The 22,274-nt window shown below is 51.9% G+C and overlaps 4 protein-coding genes and 1 long non-coding RNA gene across 6 annotated transcripts; all 5 read left to right on the forward strand.

Moving 5' to 3' along the window:
• The first annotated feature begins 473 nt into the window (after positions 1-473).
• Positions 474-1,327, forward strand: LOC121467311. The gene is made up of 3 exons (XR_005977437.1): positions 474-570; positions 776-951; positions 1,017-1,327. It is a non-coding gene; the product is annotated as an uncharacterized LOC121467311 (long non-coding RNA).
• A 40-nt stretch (positions 1,328-1,367) lies between these two features.
• On the forward strand, positions 1,368-2,247 carry LOC121467308. The gene is made up of 3 exons (XM_041708690.1): positions 1,368-1,461; positions 1,554-1,889; positions 1,989-2,247. Exons 1-2 carry the CDS (start codon positions 1,419-1,421, stop codon positions 1,886-1,888), a joined length of 378 nt encoding a protein of 125 aa, XP_041564624.1. The 5' UTR covers positions 1,368-1,418; the 3' UTR covers position 1,889; positions 1,989-2,247.
• A 3,619-nt stretch (positions 2,248-5,866) lies between these two features.
• Positions 5,867-6,667, forward strand: LOC121467310. Of its 2 annotated transcripts, XM_041708692.1 has the most exons (3): positions 5,867-6,056; positions 6,149-6,484; positions 6,614-6,667. In XM_041708692.1, the coding sequence occupies exons 1-2, from the start codon at positions 6,014-6,016 to the stop codon at positions 6,481-6,483; spliced, it is 378 nt and encodes a 125-aa protein (XP_041564626.1). In that variant the 5' UTR covers positions 5,867-6,013; the 3' UTR covers position 6,484; positions 6,614-6,667. The 2 variants fall into 2 exon arrangements, 1 of the variants encoding a protein (XP_041564626.1); XR_005977436.1 differs by lacking the exon at positions 6,614-6,667 and having other exon boundaries at positions 6,231-6,478.
• Positions 6,668-9,450: 2,783 nt separating this feature from the next.
• On the forward strand, positions 9,451-10,023 carry LOC121467303. Its single transcript, XM_041708686.1, has 2 exons — positions 9,451-9,851; positions 9,918-10,023. Exons 1-2 carry the CDS (start codon positions 9,451-9,453, stop codon positions 9,991-9,993), a joined length of 477 nt encoding a protein of 158 aa, XP_041564620.1. The 3' UTR covers positions 9,994-10,023.
• A 485-nt stretch (positions 10,024-10,508) lies between these two features.
• LOC121467307 lies at positions 10,509-11,465 on the forward strand. The gene is made up of 3 exons (XM_041708689.1): positions 10,509-10,743; positions 10,836-11,171; positions 11,271-11,465. The coding sequence occupies exons 1-2, from the start codon at positions 10,701-10,703 to the stop codon at positions 11,168-11,170; spliced, it is 378 nt and encodes a 125-aa protein (XP_041564623.1). The 5' UTR covers positions 10,509-10,700; the 3' UTR covers position 11,171; positions 11,271-11,465.
• The last annotated feature ends 10,809 nt before the right edge of the window (positions 11,466-22,274 follow it).

Genomic DNA, 22,274 nt, shown 5'->3' on the forward strand with positions numbered 1-22,274 from the left:
GGAGTTGCAATGACCACCGAGCCAGCCGACCCGAAAGGTCTTTCATGGACATGAGCCACTTCAAGCTGGCATGATCCGTGATGCACGTAAACGGCATTCCTTCCACATACGGCCGGAACTTTCGAATGGCTAGCAGGGCTGCGAGGCATTCTTTTTCGGTGACGGTGTAATGGACTTGGTGACAATTCATCTTGGCCGAGAAGAACGCTATTGGTTGCTCCTGGCCGTCTTCATCCCGCTGGAACAACACTGCACCGACTCCGATCGCATCGCACTGGATGAAAAAGTGCCGCTTAAAGTCCGCATGTACCAGCACTGGCGCAGTAGTTCGGGCCATCTTCAAGGACTCTACTGCCAGCTGTGCTTCTGGACTCAAGGAAAACTTCTTATTTCCCGTCTTCTTCAAGGATTGCGTGAGCGGGGCTGCCAACGGCGCGAAGATCTTTATGAACCGACGGTACCAACTAAGGCTCTCACTTCCTTCATGGTCCTTGGCTCAGGCATCCGCCTAATAGCTGCTACACGCCCTGGATCCATCCGCAGACGTCCTCCACCCACTATGAAGCCGAGGTAGGTCAAAGACTTGAAGCAAAACTTCGACTTGCTCAGACCAATGGTTAACCCTGCTTCTTTCAGGCATTCAGCGACTCGGCGAAGATACTTCAAGTGCGTTCTCATGTCAGGCGCTAGTATAGCAGGTTATCCAAGTAGACGAACACATTCGAGCGGATTTCAGCTGGAATTACTCGGTCCATGAGTCTCACCAGCGTTACAGAGTCCGAAAGGCATCACACGGAACTGGTAAAGAGGCCGACCAGGAACCGTAAAGGCTGTGTATTCCTTGCTGCCCGTGTCCAACTCAATCTGCCATAAAGCGAACTTCAAATCCACGCTGGAAATGTAGTACGTTTGGTCAATTCTGGACAGAATGCCGTCTATGCTGGGCAACGGGTAAGCATCTTTGATGGTTACATCATTAAGCTTAAGTGCGTCTAAGCAGAACCGGTGTTTTCCAGATCTTGATACTACGGTGGTGCGGTTGCTCCAGGGGCTTTTGCTCTCCTCGATGACTCCGAGCGCTAGCATCTTGTCGACCTCGTCCTCGACCACCTTCTGCTTCGCGGGAGACATCGGATAGGGTCGATCCTTGAACACATTGGCTCCGTCCATCAGCTCAATAGTGTGCTTCTCCAGACTGGTGGTACCTAAGCCATCCCGCTCGAAAGTCAAGAACTGCTGCTTGATCTCCTCCAGCTCTTGTTCCTCGGCCTTGGAAAGCGTCCAGGACTCGGGATCGGTTTTCTCCTCATCGTCATCCTCGACCTCAGCGTAGTGATCCATCTCCCTGGCGTGTAATTCTTCGGCCTTCTTCACGCCTTCCGGATCGATGGGGCCTATAATCGCTGGGGCCAGTCCGAATGCTTGCCAAAAATCCACTCCAAAATAAGCTGGCTGCTCCAGGTAAGGACACAAGTAGAAGAGAATGTGCTCTGTCCGTCCTCGGTATTCCACCGGTAACTTGACCCGTCCTATAATTGACCGATCCTCTCCAGAGGCCGTACGGACTGCGGATAAGTACTTCTGGACGGGCACATCCAAGGCCTCGACCAGCTCTCTGCCACCTTTTCCAAGCAGACTCACACTCGCTCCAGTGTCCAACAACCCCGTCAGTTGCTTGGTCAGGACTCGGACTGCGGCGAACGGTCTGGGATCTCGCGATAAACTGCGCTTCACGGCGGCCACTGCTTCGCGTCGGCAGTTCCGACGTTTGCGAAATCGGTCCCTGGCCTTTTGCACCTTGCGAGACACCATACGCATCCCGCCTAACTGGTGCTCTGAGAAGATCCTGTTCCTGATATCTAGGTACCGTCGCATCCTCTCCGCATAAGGTAAGTATTGTAAATTAGACTTATTGCTATTCTTAGAAGGTAAACATTTATTTAACTCTACCAACTCTTCTTCTCTGCGGAACTCCTGTCTGGACGCAGCCTCTCCGTCCTCGGATCGCCCAGCCGACCGTTTTCCGCACAATCCGGACATTTGGGAGACACGGTGTCGGGCTTCCCACATCGGTAGCAGAACAGTCTGCGTTCTGTTGCTGCGCAGTCACGGAACCCGTGATCCACGGCTCCGCAATTCCAGCAGCCGGCTCGGCACGGATTCTTCGCCCGCACTTCGTCCACCTCGTGCCACGGAGGATCCTCACCAGGATCTGGGCCAATAGCCTCGCTAACCTTGGCCTTCTCCGCCGGAGGATACCGCATCGGCTGTGTGTACGTGGTCCGTCCACGTCGTCCAAAACTGCGTTCCACCTCGCAGCACTCTTCCCGCAGTTCATCCACCGTAAGCACATCCATCGCGTAGACAAACCTTGCGATGCTCTCCCTCAAGCCCTTTTTGATTATCTTAACCAACTGTCGCTCTGACAGTGGCCTTTTCAGACGGGCCGCTAACTGCTGCATCGCGTGGACGAAATCGTCAACTCCTTCTCCGAGCTGCTGCTCCCTCTGCAGAAGTTGGTGCATCCGGTCGTGCTCCGTCTGGTGGCATCGGAACCTATCCATCAGCGAGGCTCGAAGCTGGGACCACCTGTCCACCCTGCAGTGACGCACGTGCACCCAGTCCCACTCCCGAGCCCGCCCAGTAAGCAGCAGGTGGATGTTTCGGAGCACCTCTTGCCACGGGCATTGGCACTGCCGCTGCAGGAAATCCAACCTGAAGAGAAAATCTTCCACCGAGTTTCGCTCATCCTCCCTGTCGAAGGATACGCCCCACCGCTCAATTCGCCATTGCTGGTTGGCGGCTGCCGGCCCCACATTGACATACAGGAGCTGCTCCTCGCGGAACTCTGAGGCCCTGCGGTCCTCAACGCACCAGCCGGGCCGGGCCATCGTCTCGGCGCGACCTTCCATGATCCGGAGGATACCCGGGACTGCTACTTTCCAACTCCTGGAAATCTAGCGGCCTCCTCGGCGGTTTGTGTGGCACCCTCGGCGGAGGTAGCCTGGAACCGCCCATGCCGGCGACCTGTGTGCTCTTGGGCACCGCACCTTGCGGGGCTTGACCACGGATTCCTGCGGTGATCCTTGAATCCGGACGCCTTCGCTCATCCGGCATGCTCTCCAGGGGAAACTGAGCTTCATCATTTCCAGGAAGCCACTTCGGATCTCGTCCCTCAGTTCCTGATTGATCCCGCCTTCTTGGGCCTTCCGATGGGTCTCCGCCGCCTGCGCCAAAGCCACATTAACGGCCGACCTTGCCGCGGAATCCATAAAAGGATCGTGGAGTCTTGCGTCCTTATCGTCCAGCTGCAACAACTCATCCGCCGCGGAACCAATTCCCTCCAGGATCTGCTGCTGCCTTAGGTCCTGCTGCAGCTCGGTGTCCTGTGGTTCTTTTTGCTCTTGTTGCAATCCCTGGCGCAAGCGGGCAAGCGGAGTTCTGGGCAACCCTTCCGATATGCGCGGCAAACCAGCCTCGGTAGCGCCCTCCACATCCGTGAACCACATCTTTTCGTCGTCCTCGCCTGGAAAACCCTTCGACCGAAGCAGGTGATCATGCTTGCTGCCTTGTCCATCCTGAATTTTGGTAACCCCTAACACGACTTCTGAAACCCCGAATTCAATGTATAAATAAATAAATTATGCTGAATGCTAGTGAATAATAATAAATAAATACCACTAAATAATATGCACCTAAATAATACGAATACTTATATTACCAGGCCAATAAATAATAATAATAAATAAATAGAAACAATAAACAATGAATAAATAAGAAATAAATAAGAAAATATATTAACGACCAACAAATACCTTTGGCTTAACAAATTCACACCAATAATTAGCTCCTATAAAAAAACAAGTCCCTCAAGACTAAATTTCTTTCTCTATTTTTTTACAGCCTCAATAAGGGGAGATGGAGCCGATCACCAGCCGGTAGACTCCGCGCCAGTCGTCTTGCGTTTACAATTTCGTCCGAATTCTCACTAAACAAGCCGCTCGTCAACTGGACTAACTTTCAGCTGTGCTGAAAGTCGCCAGTTAAAGACTTCGGCTGTTTGCAGGATCGCATTGGATTTCCTTTTGGACTTTGCGTTTTTCATTCAAGTCGCGGTGGCCCAGCAGCGCGTGACGACGTCACGGGTCACGACCACACGTTTAAGTTTTAAACCGATATGATATGAAAACGCAAATACCAAAAAACCCAAGGATCTGCACAAATAAAACAACTACACTGTAACCCCAAAACAAAACAGTCATTAAAATTACGTTAGCAAAAAAAAATGTCCCTAATACCTATATCACAGTTTTATCACAGTTTTTGGTTTAACCTTTCGTGCTTATTGCACGGACGACCTGGGATGCGAATCCTTCGATTTTCTTCGAAGAGGATGTCACCGCCAAATCACAGCTAATCCCTGTGAACTGTGCCTCAAGAGCAATTGTCCTACCTCTAGTAGACACGCCTCCCTTTCTTCCTACAAAATTTAAACAACTTTTCTCTACCAGTGCGCATCCACGGTGCAATTGCATGTGTGTCATGCAAGCCACCGTTCGAGGGCTGGCTGGAGATATAAATATGCGAGACGCAAGGGTATCTGCCACGACGTTCTCGCTTCCTTTCCTGTGTTCGATGTTGAAGTCATATCCCTGGAGTTGCAATGACCACCGAGCCAGCCGACCCGAAAGGTCTTTCATGGACATGAGCCACTTCAAGCTGGCATGATCCGTGATGCACGTTAACGGCATTCCTTCCACATACGGCCGGAACTTTCGAATGGCTAGCAGGGCTGCGAGGCATTCTTTTTCGGTGACGGTGTAATGGACTTGGTGACCATTCATCTTGGCCGAGAAGAACGCTATTGGTTGCTCCTGGCCGTCTTCATCCCGCTGGAACAACACTGCACCGACTCCGATCGCATCGCACTGGATGAAAAAGTGCCGCTTAAAGTCCGCATGTACCAGCACTGGCGCAGTAGTTCGGGCCATCTTCAAGGACTCTACTGCCAGCTGTGCTTCTGGACTCAAGGAAAACTTCTTATTTCCCGTCTTCTTCAAGGATTGCGTGAGCGGGGCTGCCAACGGCGCGAAGTTCTTTATGAACCGACGGTACCAACTAAGGCTCTCACTTCCTTCATGGTCCTTGGCTCAGGCATCCGCCTAATAGCTGCTACACGCCCTGGATCCATCCGCAGACGTCCTCCAACCACTATGAAGCCGAGGTAGGTCAAAGACTTGAAGCAAAACTTCGACTTGCTCAGACCAATGGTTAACCCTGCTTCTTTCAGGCATTCAGCGACTCGGCGAAGATACTTCAAGTGCGTTCTCATGTCAGGCGCTAGTATTAGCAGGTCATCCAAGTAGACGAACACATTCGAGCGGATTTCAGCTGGAATTACTCGGTCCATGAGTCTCACCAGCGTTACAGAGTCCGAAAGGCATCACACGGAACTGGTAAAGAGGCCGACCAGGAACCGTAAAGGCTGTGTATTCCTTGCTGCCCGTGTCCAACTCAATTCTGGACAGAATGCCGTCTATGCTGTGCAACGGGTAAGCATCTTTGATGGTTACATCATTAAGCTTAAGTGCGTCTAAGCAGAACCGGTGTTTTCCAGATCTTGATACTACGGTGGTGCGGTTGCTCCAGGGGCTTTTGCTCTCCTCGATGACTCCGAGCGCTAGCATCTTGTCGACCTCGTCCTCGACCACCTTCTGCTTCGCGGGAGACATCGGATAGGGTCGATCCTTGAACACATCATCCATCAGCTCAATAGTGTGCTTCTCCAGACTGGTGGTACCTAAGCCATCCCTCTCGAAAGTCAAGAACTGCTGCTTGATCTCCTCCAGCTCTCGTGCCTCGGCCTTGGAAAGCGTCCAGGACTCGGGATCGGTTTTCTCCTCATCGTCATCCTCGACCTCAGCGTAGTGCTCCATCTCCCTGGCGTGTAATTCTTCGGCCTTCTTCACGCCTTCCGGATCGATGGGGCCTATAATCGCTGGGGCCAGTCCGAATGCTTGCCAAAAATCCACTCCAAAATAAGCTGGCTGCTCCAGGTAAGGACACAAGTAGAAGAGAATGTGCTCTGTCCGTCCTCGGTATTCCACCGGTAACTTGACCCGTCCTATAATTGACCGATCCTCTCCAGAGGCCGTACGGACTGCGGATAAGTACTTCTGGACGGGCACATCCAAGGCCTCGACCAGCTCTCTGCCACCTTTTTCAAGCAGACTCACACTCGCTCCAGTGTCCAACAACCCCGTCAGTTGCTTGGTCAGGACTCGGACTGCGGCGAACGGTCTGGGATCTCGCGATAAACTGCGTTTCACGGCAGCCACTGCTTCGCGTCGGCAGTTCCGACGTTTGCGAAATCGGTCCCTGGCCTTTTGCACCTTGCGAGACACCATACGCATCCCGCCTAACTGGTGCTCTGAGAAGATCCTGTTCCTGATATCTAGGTACCGTCGCATCCTCTCCGCATAAGGTAAGTATTGTAAATTAGACTTATTGCTATTCTTAGAAGGTAAACATTTAGTTAAATAAATGTCTACCAACTCTTCTTCTCTGCGGAACTCCTGTCTGGACGCATCCTCTCCGTCCTCGGATCGCCCAGCCGACCGTTTTCCGCACAATCCGGACATTTAGGAGACACGGTGTCGGGCTTCCCACATCGGTAGCAGAACAGTCTGCGTTCTGTTGCTGCGCAGTCACGGAACCCGTGATCCACGGCTCCGCAATTCCAGCAGCCGGCTCGGCACGGATTCTTCGCCCGCACTTCGTCCACCTCGTGCCACGGAGGATCCTCACCAGGATCTGGGCCAATAGCCTCGCTAACCTTGGCCTTCTCCGCCGGAGGATACCGCATCGGCTGCGTGTACGTGGTCCGTCCACGTCGTCCAAAACTGCGTTCTACCTCGCAGCACTCTTCCCGCAGTTCATCCACCGTAAGCACATCCATCGCGTAGACAAACCTTGCGATGCTCTCCCTCAAGCCCTTTTTGATTATCTTAACCAACTGTCGCTCTGACAGTGGCCTTTTCAGACGGGCCGCTAACTGCTTCATCGCGTGGACGTAATCGTCAACTCCTTCTCCGAGCTGCTGCTCCCTCTGCAGAAGTTGGTGCATCCGGTCGTGCTCCGTCTGGTGGCATCGGAACCTATCCATCAGCGAGGCTCGAAGCTGGGACCACCTGTCCACCCTGCAGTGACGCACGTGCACCCAGTACCACTCCCGAGCCCGCCCAGTAAGCAGCAGGTGGAAGTTTCGGAGCACCTCTTGCCACGGGCATTGGCACTGCCGCTGCAGGAACTCCAACCTGAAGAGAAAATCTTCCACCGAGTTTCGCTCATCCTCCCTGTCGAAGGATACGCCCTACCGCTCAATTCGCCATTGCTGGTTGGCGGCTGCCGGCCCCACATTGACATACAGGAGCTGCTCCTCGCGGAACCCTGAGGCCCTGCGGTCCTCAACGCACCAGCCGGGCCGGGCCATCGTCTCGGCGCGACCTTCCATGATCCGGAGGATACCCGGGACTGCTACTTTCCAACTCCTGGAAATCTAGCGGCCTCCTCGGCGGTTTGTGTGGCACCCTCGGCGGAGGTAGCCTGGAACCGTCCATGCCGGCGACCTGTGTGCTCTTGGGCACCGCACCTTGCGGGGCTTGACCACGGATTCCTGCGGTGATCCTTGAATCCGGACGCCTTCGCTCATCCGGCATGCTCTCCAGGGGAAACTGAGCTTCATCATTTCCAGGAAGCCACTTCGGATCTCGTCCCTCAGTTCCTGATTGATCCCGCCTTCTTGGGCCTTCCGATGGGTCTCCGCCGCCTGCGCCAAAGCCACATTAACGGCCGACCTTGCCGCGGAATCCATAAAAGGATCGTGGAGTCTTGCGTCCTTATCGTCCAGCTGCAACAACTCATCCGCCGCGGAACCAATTCCCTCCAGGATCTGCTGCTGCCTTAGGTCCTGCTGCAGCTCGGTGTCCTGTGGTTCTTTTTGCTCTTGTTGCAGTCCCTGGCGCAAGCGGGCAAGCGGAGTTCTGGGCAACCCTTCCGATATGCGCGGCAAACCAGCCTCGGTAGCGCCCTCCACATCCGTGAACCACATCTTTTCGTCGTCCTCGCCTGGAAAACCCTTCGACCGAAGCAGGTGATCATGCTTGCTGCCTTGTCCATCCTGAATTTTGGTAACCCCTAACACGACTTCTGAAACCCCGAATTCAATGTGCCAACCAAAAACCCAAATTATGTATAAATAAATAAATTATGCTGAATGCTAGTGAATAATAATAAATAAATACCACTAAATAATATGCACCTAAATAATACGAATACTTATATTACCAGGCCAATAAATAATAATAATAAATAAATAGAAACAATAAACAATGAATAAATAAGAAATAAATAAGAAAATATATTAACGACCAACAAATACCTTAGGCTTAACAAATTCACACCAATAATTAGCTCCTATAAAAAAACAAGTCCCTCAAGACTAAATTTCTTTCTCTATTTTTTTCCAGCCTCAATAAGGGGAGATGGAGCCGATCACCAGCCGGTAGACTCCGCGCCAGTCGTCTTGCGTTTACAATTTCGTCCGAATTCTCACTAAACAAGCCGCTCGTCAACTGGACTAACTTTCAGCTGTGCTGAAAGTCGCCAGTTAAGGACTTCGGCTGTTTGCAGGATCGCATAGGATTTCCTTTTGGACTTTGCGTTTTTCATTCAAGTCGCGGTGGCCCAGCAGCGCGTGACGACGTCACGGGTCACGACCACACGTTTAAGTTTTAAACCGATATGATATGAAAACGCAAATACCAAGAAAAACCCAAGGATCTGCACAAATAAAACAACTACACTGTAACCCCAAAACAAAACATTCATTAAAATTACGTTAACAAAAAAAAATGTCCCTAATACCTATATCACAGTTTTATCACAGTTTTTGGTTTAACCTTTCGTGCTTATTGCACGGACGACCTGGGATGCGAATGCTTCGTTTTCCTTCGAAGAGGATGTCACCGCCAAATCACAGCTAATCCCTGTGAACTGTGCCTCAAGAGCAATTGTCCTAGCTCTAGTGGACACGCCTCCCTTTCTTCCTACAAAATTTAAACAACTTTTCTCTACCAGTGCGCATCCACGGTGCAATTGCATGTGTGTCATGCAAGCCACCGTTCGAGGGCTGGCTGGAGATATAAATATGCGAGACGCAAGGGTATCTGCCACGACGTTCTCGCTTCCTTTCCTGTGTTCGATGTTGAAGTCATATCCCTGGAGTTGCAATGACCACCGAGCCAGCCGACCCGAAAGGTCTTTCATGGACATGAGCCACTTCAAGCTGGCATGATCCGTGATGCACGTAAACGGCATTCCTTCCACATACGGCCGGAACTTTCGAATGGCTAGCAGGGCTGCGAGGCATTCTTTTTCGGTGACGGTGTAATGGACTTGGTGACAATTCATCTTGGCCGAGAAGAACGCTATTGGTTGCTCCTGGCCGTCTTCATCCCGCTGGAACAACACTGCACCGACTCCGATCGCATCGCACTGGATGAAAAAGTGCCGCTTAAAGTCCGCATGTACCAGCACTGGCGCAGTAGTTCGGGCCATCTTCAAGGACTCTACTGCCAGCTGTGCTTCTGGACTCAAGGAAAACTTCTTATTTCCCGTCTTCTTCAAGGATTGCGTGAGCGGGGCTGCCAACGGCGCGAAGTTCTTTATGAACCGACGGTACCAACTAAGGCTCTCACTTCCTTCATGGTCCTTGGCTCAGGCATCCGCCTAATAGCTGCTACACGCCCTGGATCCATCCGCAGACGTCCTCCACCCACTATGAAGCCGAGGTAGGTCAAAGACTTGAAGCAAAACTTCGACTTGCTCAGACCAATGGTTAACCCTGCTTCTTTCAGGCATTCAGCGACTCGGCGAAGATACTTCAAGTGCGTTCTCATGTCAGGCGCTAGTATTAGCAGGTCATCCAAGTAGACGAACACATTCGAGCGGATTTCAGCTGGAATTACTCGGTCCATGAGTCTCACCAGCGTTACAGAGTCCGAAAGGCATCACACGGAACTGGTAAAGAGGCCGACCAGGAACCGTAAAGGCTGTGTATTCCTTGCTGCCCGTGTCCAACTCAATCTGCCATAAAGCGAACTTCAAATCCACGCTGGAAATGTAGTACGTTTGGTCAATTCTGGACAGAATGCCGTCTATGCTGGGCAACGGGTAAGCATCTTTGATGGTTACATCATTAGGCTTAAGTGCGTCTAACCAGAACCGGTGTTTTCCAGATCTTGATACTACGGTGGTGCGGTTGCTCCAGGGGCTTTTGCTCTCCTCGATGACTCCGAGCGCCAGCATCTTGTCGACCTCGTCCTCGATCACCTTCTGCTTCGCGGGAGACATCGGATAGGGTCGATCCTTGAACACATTGGCTCCGTCCATCAGCTCAATAGTATGCTTCTCCAGACTGGTGGTACCTAAGCCATCCCGCTCGAAAGTCAAGAACTGCTGCTTGATCTCCTCCAGCTCTTGTTCCTCGGCCTTGGAAAGCGTCCAGGACTCGGGATCGGTTTTCTCCTCATCGTCATCCTCGACCTCAGCGTAGTGCTCCATCTCCCTGGCGTGTAATTCTTCGGCCTTCTTCACGCCTTCCGGATCGATGGGGCCTATAATCGCTGGGGCCAGTCCGAATGCTTGCCAAAAATCCACTCCAAAATAAGCTGGCTGCTCCAGGTAAGGACACAAGTAGAAGAGAATGTGCTCTGTCCGTCCTCGGTATTCCACCGGTAACTTGACCCGTCCTATAATTGACCGATCCTCTCCAGAGGCCGTACGGACTGCGGATAAGTACTTCTGGACGGGCACATCCAAGGCCTCGACCAGCTCTCTGCCACCTTTTCCAAGCAGACTCACACTCGCTCCAGTGTCCAACAACCCCGTCAGTTGCTTGGTCAGGACTCGGACTGCGGCGAACGGTCTGGGATCTCGCGATAAACTGCGCTTCACGGCGGCCACTGCTTCGCGTCGGCAGTTCCGACGTTTGCGAAATCGGTCCCTGGCCTTTTGCACCTTGCGAGACACCATACGCATCCCGCCTAACTGGTGCTCTGAGAAGATCCTGTTCCTGATATCTAGGTACCGTCGCATCCTCTCCGCATAAGGTAAGTATTATAAATTAGACTTATTGCTATTCTTAGAAGGTAAACATTTATTTAACTCTACCAACTCTTCTTCTCTGCGGAACTCCTGTCTGGACGCAGCCTCTCCGTCCTCGGATCGCCCAGCCGACCGTTTTCCGCACAATCCGGACATTTGGGAGACACGGTGTCGGGCTTCCCACATCGGTAGCAGAACAGTCTGCGTTCTGTTGCTGCGCAGTCACGGAACCCGTGATCCACGGCTCCGCAATTCCAGCAGCCGGCTCGGCACGGATTCTTCGCCCGCACTTCGTCCACCTCGTGCCACGGAGGATCCTCACCAGGATCTGGGCCAATAGTCTCGCTAACCTTGGCCTTCTCCGCCGGAGGATACCGCATCGGCTGTGTGTACGTGGTCCGTCCACGTCGTCCAAAACTGCGTTCCACCTCGCAGCACTCTTCCCGCAGTTCATCCACCGTAAGCACATCCATCGCGTAGACAAACCTTGCGATGCTCTCCCTCAAGCCCTTTTTGATTATCTTAACCAACTGTCGCTCTGACAGTGGCCTTTTCAGACGGGCCGCTAACTGCTGCATCGCGTGGACGAAATCGTCAACTCCTTCTCCGAGCTGCTGCTCCCTCTGCAGAAGTTGGTGCATCCGGTCGTGCTCCGTCTGGTGGCATCGGAACCTATCCATCAGCGAGGCTCGAAGCTGGGACCACCTGTCCACCCTGCAGTGACGCACGTGCACCCAGTCCCACTCCCGAGCCCGCCCAGTAAGCAGCAGGTGGAAGTTTCGGAGCACCTCTTGCCACGGGCATTGGCACTGCCGCTGCAGGAAATCCAACCTGAAGAGAAAATCTTCCACCGAGTTTCGCTCATCCTCCCTGTCGAAGGATACGCCCCACCGCTCAATTCGCCATTGCTGGTTGGCGGCTGCCGGCCCCACATTGACATACAGGAGCTGCTCCTCGCGGAACTCTGAGGCCCTGCGGTCCTCAACGCACCAGCCGGGCCGGGCCATCGTCTCGGCGCGACCTTCCATGATCCGGAGGATACCCGGGACTGCTACTTTCCAACTCCTGGAAATCTAGCGGCCTCCTCGGCGGTTTGTGTGGCACCCTCGGCGGAGGTAGCCTGGAACCGCCCATGCCGGCGACCTGTGTGCTCTTGGGCACCGCACCTTGCGGTGATCCTTGAATCCGGACGCCTTCGCTCATCCGGCATGCTCTCCAGGGGAAACTGAGCTTCATCATTTCCAGGAAGCCACTTCGGATCTCGTCCCTCAGTTCCTGATTGATCCCGCCTTCTTGGGCCTTCCGATGGGTCTCCGCCGCCTGCGCCATAGCCACATTAACGGCCGACCTTGCCGCGGAATCCATAAAAGGATCGTGGAGTCTTGCGTCCTTATCGTCCAGCTGCAACAACTCATCCGCCGCGGAACCAATTCCCTCCAGGATCTGCTGCTGCCTTAGGTCCTGCTGCAGCTCGGTGTCCTGTGGTTCTTTTTGCTCTTGTTGCAATCCCTGGCGCAAGCGGGCAAGCGGAGTTCTGGGCAACCCTTCCGATATGCGCGGCAAACCAGCCTCGGTAGCGCCCTCCACATCCGTGAACCACATCTTTTCGTCGTCCTCGCCTGGAAAACCCTTCGACCGAAGCAGGTGATCATGCTTGCTGCCTTGTCCATCCTGAATTTTGGTAACCCCTAACACGACTTCTGAAACCCCGAATTCAATGTGCCAACCAAAAACCCAAATTATGTATAAATAAATAAATTATGCTGAATGCTAGTGAATAATAATAAATAAATACCACTAAATAATATGCACCTAAATAATACGAATACTTATATTACCAGGCCAATAAATAATAATAATAAATAAATAGAAACAATAAACAATGAATAAATAAGAAATAAATAAGAAAATATATTAACGACCAACAAATACCTTAGGCTAAACAAATTCACACCAATAATTAGCTCCTATAAAAAAACAAGTCCCTCAAGACTAAATTTCTTTCTCTATTTTTTTCCAGCCTCAATAAGGGGAGATGGAGCCGATCACCAGCCGGTAGACTCCGCGCCAGTCGTCTTGCGTTTACAATTTCGTCCGAATTCTCACTAAACAAGCCGCTCGTCAACTGGACTAACTTTCAGCTGTGCTGAAAGTCGCCAGTTAAAGACTTCGGCTGTTTGCAGGATCGCATTGGATTTCCTTTTGGACTTTGCGTTTTTCATTCAAGTCGCGGTGGCCCAGCAGCGCGTGACGACGTCACGGGTCACGACCACACGTTTAAGTTTTAAACCGATATGATATGAAAACGCAAATACCAAGAAAACCCAAGGATCTGCACAAATAAAACAACTACACTGTAACCCCAAAACAAAACATTCATTAAAATTACGTTAGCAAAAAAAAATGTCCCTAATACCTATATCACAGTTTTATCACAGTTTTTGGTTTAACCTTTCGTGCTTATTGCACGGACGACCTGGGATGCGAATCCTTCGATTTTCTTCGAAGAGGATGTCACCGCCAAATCACAGCTAATCCCTGTGAACTGTGCCTCAAGAGCAATTGTCCTACCTCTAGTAGACACGCCTCCCTTTCTTCCTACAAAATTTAAACAACTTTTCTCTACCAGTGCGCATCCACGGTGCAATTGCATGTGTGTCATGCAAGCCACCGTTCGAGGGCTGGCTGGAGATATAAATATGCGAGACGCAAGGGTATCTGCCACGACGTTCTCGCTTCCTTTCCTGTGTTCGATGTTGAAGTCATATCCCTGGAGTTGCAATGACCACCGAGTGCCGCTTAAAGTCCGCATGTACCAGCACTGGCGCAGTAGTTCGGGCCATCTTCAAGGACTCTACTGCCAGCTGTGCTTCTGGACTCAAGGAAAACTTCTTATTTCCCGTCTTCTTCAAGGATTGCGTGAGCGGGGCTGCCAACGGCGCGAAGTTCTTTATGAACCGACGGTACCAACTAAGGCTCTCACTTCCTTCATGGTCCTTGGCTCAGGCATCCGCCTAATAGCTGCTACACGCCCTGGATCCATCCGCAGACGTCCTCCAACCACTATGAAGCCGAGGTAGGTCAAAGACTTGAAGCAAAACTTCGACTTGCTCAGACCAATGGTTAACCCTGCTTCTTTCAGGCATTCAGCGACTCGGCGAAGATACTTCAAGTGCGTTCTCATGTCAGGCGCTAGTATTAGCAGGTCATCCAAGTAGACGAACACATTCGAGCGGATTTCAGCTGGAATTACTCGGTCCATGAGTCTCACCAGCGTTACAGAGTCCGAAAGGCATCACACGGAACTGGTAAAGAGGCCGACCAGGAACCGTAAAGGCTGTGTATTCCTTGTTGCCCGTGTCCAACTCAATTCTGGACAGAATGCCGTCTATGCTGTGCAACGGGTAAGCATCTTTGATGGTTACATCATTAAGCTTAAGTGCGTCTAAGCAGAACCGGTGTTTTCCAGATCTTGATACTACGGTGGTGCGGTTGCTCCAGGGGCTTTTGCTCTCCTCGATGACTCCGAGCGCTAGCATCTTGTCGACCTCGTCCTCGACCACCTTCTGCTTCGCGCGAGACATCGTATAGGGTCGATCCTTGAACACATCATCCATCACCTCAATAGTGTGCTTCTCCAGACTGGTGGTACCTAAGCCATCCCTCTCGAAAGTCAAGAACTGCTGCTTGATCTCCTCCAGCTCTCGTGCCTCGGCCTTTGAAAGCGTCCAGGACTCGGGATCGGTTTTCTCCTCATCGTCATCCTCGACCTCAGCGTAGTGCTCCATCTCCCTGGCGTGTAATTCTTCGGCCTTCTTCACGCCTTCCGGATCGATGGGGCCTATAATCGCTGGGGCCAGTCCGAATGCTTGCCAAAAATCCACTCCAAAATAAGCTGGCTGCTCCAGGTAAGGACACAAGTAGAAGAGAATGTGCTCTGTCCGTCCTCGGTATTCCACCGGTAACTTGACCCGTCCTATAATTGACCGATCCTCTCCAGAGGCCGTACGGACTGCGGATAAGTACTTCTGGACGGGCACATCCAAGGCCTCGACCAGCTCTCTGCCACCTTTTTCAAGCAGACTCACACTCGCTCCAGTGTCCAACAACCCCGTCAGTTGCTTGGTCAGGACTCGGACTGCGGCGAACGGTCTGGGATCTCGCGATAAACTGCATTTCACGGCAGCCACTGCTTCGCGTCGGCAGTTCCGACGTTTGCGAAATCGGTCCCTGGCCTTTTGCACCTTGCGAGACACCATACGCATCCCGCCTAACTGGTGCTCTGAGAAGATCCTGTTCCTGATATCTAGGTACCGTTGCATCCTCTCCGCATAAGGTAAGTATTGTAAATTAGACTTATTGCTATTCTTAGAAGGTAAACATTTATTTAACTCTACCAACTCTTCTTCTCTGCGGAACTCCTGTCTGGACGCATCCTCTCCGTCCTCGGATCGCCCAGCCGACCGTTTTCCGCACAATCCGGACATTTAGGAGACACGGTGTCGGGCTTCCCACATCGGTAGCAGAACAGTCTGCGTTCTGTTGCTGCGCAGTCACGGAACCCGTGATCCACGGCTCCGCAATTCCAGCAGCCGGCTCGGCACGGATTCTTCGCCCGCACTTCGTCCACCTCGTGCCACGGAGGATCCTCACCAGGATCTGGGCCAATAGCCTCGCTAACCTTGGCCTTCTCCGCCGGAGGATACCGCATCGGCTGCGTGTACGTGGTCCGTCCACGTCGTCCAAAACTGCGTTCTACCTCGCAGCACTCTTCCCGCAGTTCATCCACCGTAAGCACATCCATCGCGTAGACAAACCTTGCGATGCTCTCCCTCAAGCCCTTTTTGATTATCTTAACCAACTGTCGCTCTGACAGTCGCCTTTTCAGACGGGCCGCTAACTGCTTCATCGCGTGGACGTAATCGTCAACTCCTTCTCCGAGCTGCTGCTCCTCTGCAGAAGTTGGTGCATCCGGTCGTGCTCCGTCTGGTGGCATCGGAACCTATCCATCAGCGAGGCTCGAAGCTGGGACCACCTGTCCACCCTGCAGTGACGCACGTGCACCCAGTACCACTCCCGAGCCCGCCCAGTAAGCAGCAGGTGGAAGTTTCGGAGCACCTCTTGCCACGGGCATTGGCACTGCCGCTGCAGGAACTCCAACCTGAAGAGAAAATCTTCCACCGAGTTTCGCTCATCCTCCCTGTCGAAGGATACGCCCTACCGCTCAATTCGCCATTGCTGGTTGGCGGCTGCCGGCCCCACATTGACATACAGGAGCTGCTCCTCGCGGAACCCTGAGGCCCTGCGGTCCTCAACGCACCAGCCGGGCCGGGCCATCGTCTCGGCGCGACCTTCCATGATCCGGAGGATACCCGGGACTGCTACTTTCCAACTCCTGGAAATCTAGCGGCCTCCTCGGCGGTTTGTGTGGCACCCTCGGCGGAGGTAGCCTGGAACCGTCCATGCCGGCGACCTGTGTGCTCTTGGGCACCGCACCTTGCGGGGCTTGACCACGGATTCCTGCGGTGATCCTTGAATCCGGACGCCTTCGCTCATCCGGCATGCTCTCCAGGGGAAACTGAGCTTCATCATTTCCAGGAAGCCACTTCGGATCTCGTCCCTCAGTTCCTGATTGATCCCGCCTTCTTGGGCCTTCCGATGGGTCTCCGCCGCCTGCGCCAAAGCCACATTAACGGCCGACCTTGCCGCGGAATCCATAAAAGGATCGTGGAGTCTTGCGTCCTTATCGTCCAGCTGCAACAACTCATCCGCCGCGGAACCAATTCCCTCCAGGATCTGCTGCTGCCTTAGGTCCTGCTGCAGCTCGGTGTCCTGTGGTTCTTTTTGCTCTTGTTGCAGTCCCTGGCGCAAGCGGGCAAGCGGAGTTCTGGGCAACCCTTCCGATATGCGCGGCAAACCAGCCTCGGTAGCGCCCTCCACATCCGTGAACCACATCTTTTCGTCGTCCTCGCCTGGAAAACCCTTCGACCGAAGCAGGTGATCATGCTTGCTGCCTTGTCCATCCTGAATTTTGGTAACCCCTAACACGACTTCTGAAACCCCGAATTCAATGTGCCAACCAAAAACCCAAATTATGTATAAATAAATAAATTATGCTGAATGCTAGTGAATAATAATAAATAAATACCACTAAATAATATGCACCTAAATAATACGAATACTTATATTACCAGGCCAATAAATAATAATAATAAATAAATAGAAACAATAAACAATGAATAAATAAGAAATAAATAAGAAAATATATTAACGACCAACAAATACCTTAGGCTTAACAAATTCACACCAATAATTAGCTCCTATAAAAAAACAAGTCCCTCAAGACTAAATTTCTTTCTCTATTTTTTTTCCAGCCTCAATAAGGGGAGATGGAGCCGATCACCAGCCGGTAGACTCCGCGCCAGTCGTCTTGCGTTTACAATTTCGTCCGAATTCTCACTAAACAAGCCGCTCGTCAACTGGACTAACTTTCAGCTGTGCTGAAAGTCGCCAGTTAAGGACTTCGGCTGTTTGCAGGATCGCATAGGATTTCCTTTTGAACTTTGCGTTTTTCATTCAAGTCGCGGTGGCCCAGCAGCGCGTGACGACGTCACGGGTCACGACCACACGTTTAAGTTTTAAACCGATATGATATGAAAACGCAAATACCAAGAAAACCCAAGGATCTGCACAAATAAAACAACTACACTGTAACCCCAAAACAAAACATTCATTAAAATTACGTTAACAAAAAAAATGTCCCTAATACCTATATCACAGTTTTATCACAGTTTTTGGTTTAACCTTTCGTGCTTATTGCACGGACGACCTGGGATGCGAATGCTTCGATTTCCTTCGAAGAGGATGTCACCGCCAAATCACAGCTAATCCCTGTGAACTGTGCCTCAAGAGCAATTGTCCTACCTCTAGTGGACACGCCTCCCTTTCTTCCTACAAAATTTAAACAACTTTTCTCTACCAGTGCGCATCCACGGTGCAATTGCATGTGTGTCATGCAAGCCACCGTTCGAGGGCTGGCTGGAGATATAAATATGCGAGACGCAAGGGTATCTGCCACGACGTTCTCGCTTCCTTTCCTGTGTTCGATGTTGAAGTCATATCCCTGGAGTTGCAATGACCACCGAGCCAGCCGACCCGAAAGGTCTTTCATGGACATGAGCCACTTCAAGCTGGCATGATCCGTGATGCACGTAAACGGCATTCCTTCCACATACGGCCGGAACTTTCGAATGGCTAGCAGGGCTGCGAGGCATTCTTTTTCGGTGACGGTGTAATGGACTTGGTGACAATTCATCTTGGCCGAGAAGAACGCTATTGGTTGCTCCTGGCCGTCTTCATCCCGCTGGAACAACACTGCACCGACTCCGATCGCATCGCACTGGATGAAAAAGTGCCGCTTAAAGTCCGCATGTACCAGCACTGGCGCAGTAGTTCGGGCCATCTTCAAGGACTCTACTGCCAGCTGTGCTTCTGGACTCAAGGAAAACTTCTTATGTCCCGTCTTCTTCAAGGATTGCGTAAGCGGGGCTGCCAACGGCGCGAAGTTCTTTATGAACCGACGGTACCAACTAAGGCTCTCACTTCCTTCATGGTCCTTGGCTCAGGCATCCGCCTAATAGCTGCTACACGCCCTGGATCCATCCGCAGACGTCCTCAACCCACTATGAAGCCGAGGTAGGTCAAAGACTTGAAGCAAAACTTCGACTTGCTCAGACCAATGGTTAACCCTGCTTCTTTCAGGCATTCAGCGACTCGGCGAAGATACTTCAAGTGCGTTCTCATGTCAGGCGCTAGTATTAGCAGGTCATCCAAGTAGACGAACACATTCGAGCGGATTTCAGCTGGAATTACTCGGTCCATGAGTCTCACCAGCGTTACAGAGTCCGAAAGGCATCACACGGAACTGGTAAAGAGGCCGACCAGGAACCGTAAAGGCTGTGTATTCCTTGCTGCCCGTGTCCAACTCAATCTGCCATAAAGCGAACTTCAAATCCACGCTGGAAATGTAGTACGTTTGGTCAATTCTGGACAGAATGCCGTCTATGCTGGGCAACGGGTAAGCATCTTTGATGGTTACATCATTAAGCTTAAGTGCGTCTAAGCAGAACCGGTGTTTTCCAGATCTTGATACTACGGTGGTGCGGTTGCTCCAGGGGCTTTTGCTCTCCTCGATGACTCCGAGCGCCATCATCTTGTCGACCTCGTCCTCGACCACCTTCTGCTTCGCGGGAGACATCGGATAGGGTCGATCCTTGAACACATTGGCTCCGTCCATCAGCTCAATAGTGTGCTTCTCCAGACTGGTGGTACCTAAGCCATCCCGCTCGAAAGTCAAGAACTGCTGCTTGATCTCCTCCAGCTCTTGTTCCTCGGCCTTGGAAAGCGTCCAGGACTCGGGATCGGTTTTCTCCTCATCGTCATCCTCGACCTCAGCGTAGTGCTCCATCTCCCTGGCGTGTAATTCTTCGGCCTTCTTCACGCCTTCCGGATCGATGGGGCCTATAATCGCCTCCGCTATAATCCACTCCAAAATAAGCTGGCTGCTCCAGGTAAGGACACAAGTAGAAGAGAATGTGCTCTGTCCGTCCTCGGTATTCCACCGGTAACTTGACCCGTCCTATAATTGACCGATCCTCTCCAGAGGCCGTACGGACTGCGGATAAGTACTTCTGGACGGGCACATCCAAGGCCTCGACCAGCTCTCTGCCACCTTTTTCGAGCAGACTCACACTCGCTCCAGTGTCCAATAACCCCGTCAGTTGCTTGGTCAGGACTCGGACTGCGGCGAACGGTCTGGGATCTCGCGATAAACTGCGTTTCACGGCAGCCACTGCTTCGCGTCGGCAGTTCCGACGTTTGCGAAATCGGTCCCTGGCCTTTTGCACCTTGCGAGACACCATACGCATCCCGCCTAACTGGTGCTCTGAGAAGATCCTGTTCCTGATATCTAGGTACCGTCGCATCCTCTCCGCATAAGGTAAGTATTGTAAATTAGACTTATTGCTATTCTTAGAAGGTAAACATTTATTTAACTCTACCAACTCTTCTTCTCTGCGGAACTCCTGTCTGGACGCATCCTCTCCGTCCTCGGATCGCCCAGCCGACCGTTTTCCGCACAATCCGGACATTTAGGAGACACGGTGTCGGGCTTCCCACATCGGTAGCAGAACAGTCTGCGTTCTGTTGCTGCGCAGTCACGGAACCCGTGATCCACGGCTCCGCAATTCCAGCAGCCGGCTCGGCACGGATTCTTCGCACGCAGTGACGCACGTGCACCCAGTACCACTCCCGAGCCCGCCCAGTAAGCAGCAGGTGGAAGTTTCGGAGCACCTCTTGCCACGGGCATTGGCCCTGCCGCTGCAGGAACTCCAACCTGAAGAGAAAATCTTCCACCGAGTTTCGCTCATCCTCCCTGTCGAAGGATACGCCCTACCGCTCAATTCGCCATTGCTGGTTGGCGGCTGCCGGCCCCACATTGACATACAGGAGCTGCTCCTCGCGGAACCCTGAGGCCCTGCGGTCCTCAACGCACCAGCCGGGCCGGGCCATCGTCTCGGCGCGACCTTCCATGATCCGGAGGATACCCGGGACTGCTACTTTCCAACTCCTGGAAATCTAGCGGCCTCCTCGGCGGTTTGTGTGGCACCCTCGGCGGAGGTAGCCTGGAACCGTCCATGCCGGCGACCTGTGTGCTCTTGGGCACCGCACCTTGCGGGGCTTGACCACGGATTCCTGCGGTGATCCTTGAATCCGGACGCCTTCGCTCATCCGGCATGCTCTCCAGGGGAAACTGAGCTTCATCATTTCCAGGAAGCCACTTCGGATCTCGTCCCTCAGTTCCTGATTGATCCCGCCTTCTTGGGCCTTCCGATGGGTCTCCGCCGCCTGCGCCAAAGCCACATTAACGGCCGACCTTGCCGCGGAATCCATAAAAGGATCGTGGAGTCTTGCGTCCTTATCGTCCAGCTGCAACAACTCATCCGCCGCGGAACCAATTCCCTCCAGGATCTGCTGCTGCCTTAGGTCCTGCTGCAGCTCGGTGTCCTGTGGTTCTTTTTGCTCTTGTTGCAGTCCCTGGCGCAAGCGGGCAAGCGGAGTTCTGGGCAACCCTTCCGATATGCGCGGCAAACCAGCCTCGGTAGCGCCCTCCACATCCGTGAACCACATCTTTTCGTCGTCCTCGCCTGGAAAACCCTTCGACCGAAGCAGGTGATCATGCTTGCTGCCTTGTCCATCCTGAATTTTGGTAACCCCTAACACGACTTCTGAAACCCCGAATTCAATGTGCCAACCAAAAACCCAAATTATGTATAAATAAATAAATTATGCTGAATGCTAGTGAATAATAATAAATAAATACCACTAAATAATATGCACCTAAATAATACGAATACTTATATTACCAGGCCAATAAATAATAATAATAAATAAATAGAAACAATAAACAATGAATAAATAAGAAATAAATAAGAAAATATATTAACGACCAACAAATACCTTAGGCTTAACAAATTCACACCAATAATTAGCTCCTATAAAAAAACAAGTCCCTCAAGACTAAATTTCTTTCTCTATTTTTTTCCAGCCTCAATAAGGGGAGATGGAGCCGATCACCAGCCGGTAGACTCCGCGCCAGTCGTCTTGCGTTTACAATTTCGTCCGAATTCTCACTAAACAAGCCGCTCGTCAACTGGACTAACTTTCAGCTGTGCTGAAAGTCGCCAGTTAAGGACTTCGGCTGTTTGCAGGATCGCATAGGATTTCCTTTTGGACTTTGCGTTTTTCATTCAAGTCGCGGTGGCCCAGCAGCGCGTGACGACGTCACGGGTCACGACCACACGTTTAAGTTTTAAACCGATATGATATGAAAACGCAAATACCAAGAAAACCCAAGGATCTGCACAAATAAAACAACTACACTGTAACCCCAAAACAAAACATTCATTAAAATTACGTTAACAAAAAAAAATGTCCCTAATACCGATATCACAGTTTTATCACAGTTTTTGGTTTAACCTTTCGTGCTTATTGCACGGACGACCTGGGATGCGAATGCTTCGATTTCCTTCGAAGAGGATGTCACCGCC

The sequence above is a fragment of the Drosophila elegans genome, unplaced genomic scaffold (assembly GCF_018152505.1).
Source record: "Drosophila elegans isolate 14027-0461.03 unplaced genomic scaffold, ASM1815250v1 contig_368, whole genome shotgun sequence".
NCBI lineage: Eukaryota > Metazoa > Arthropoda > Insecta > Diptera > Drosophilidae > Drosophila > Drosophila elegans.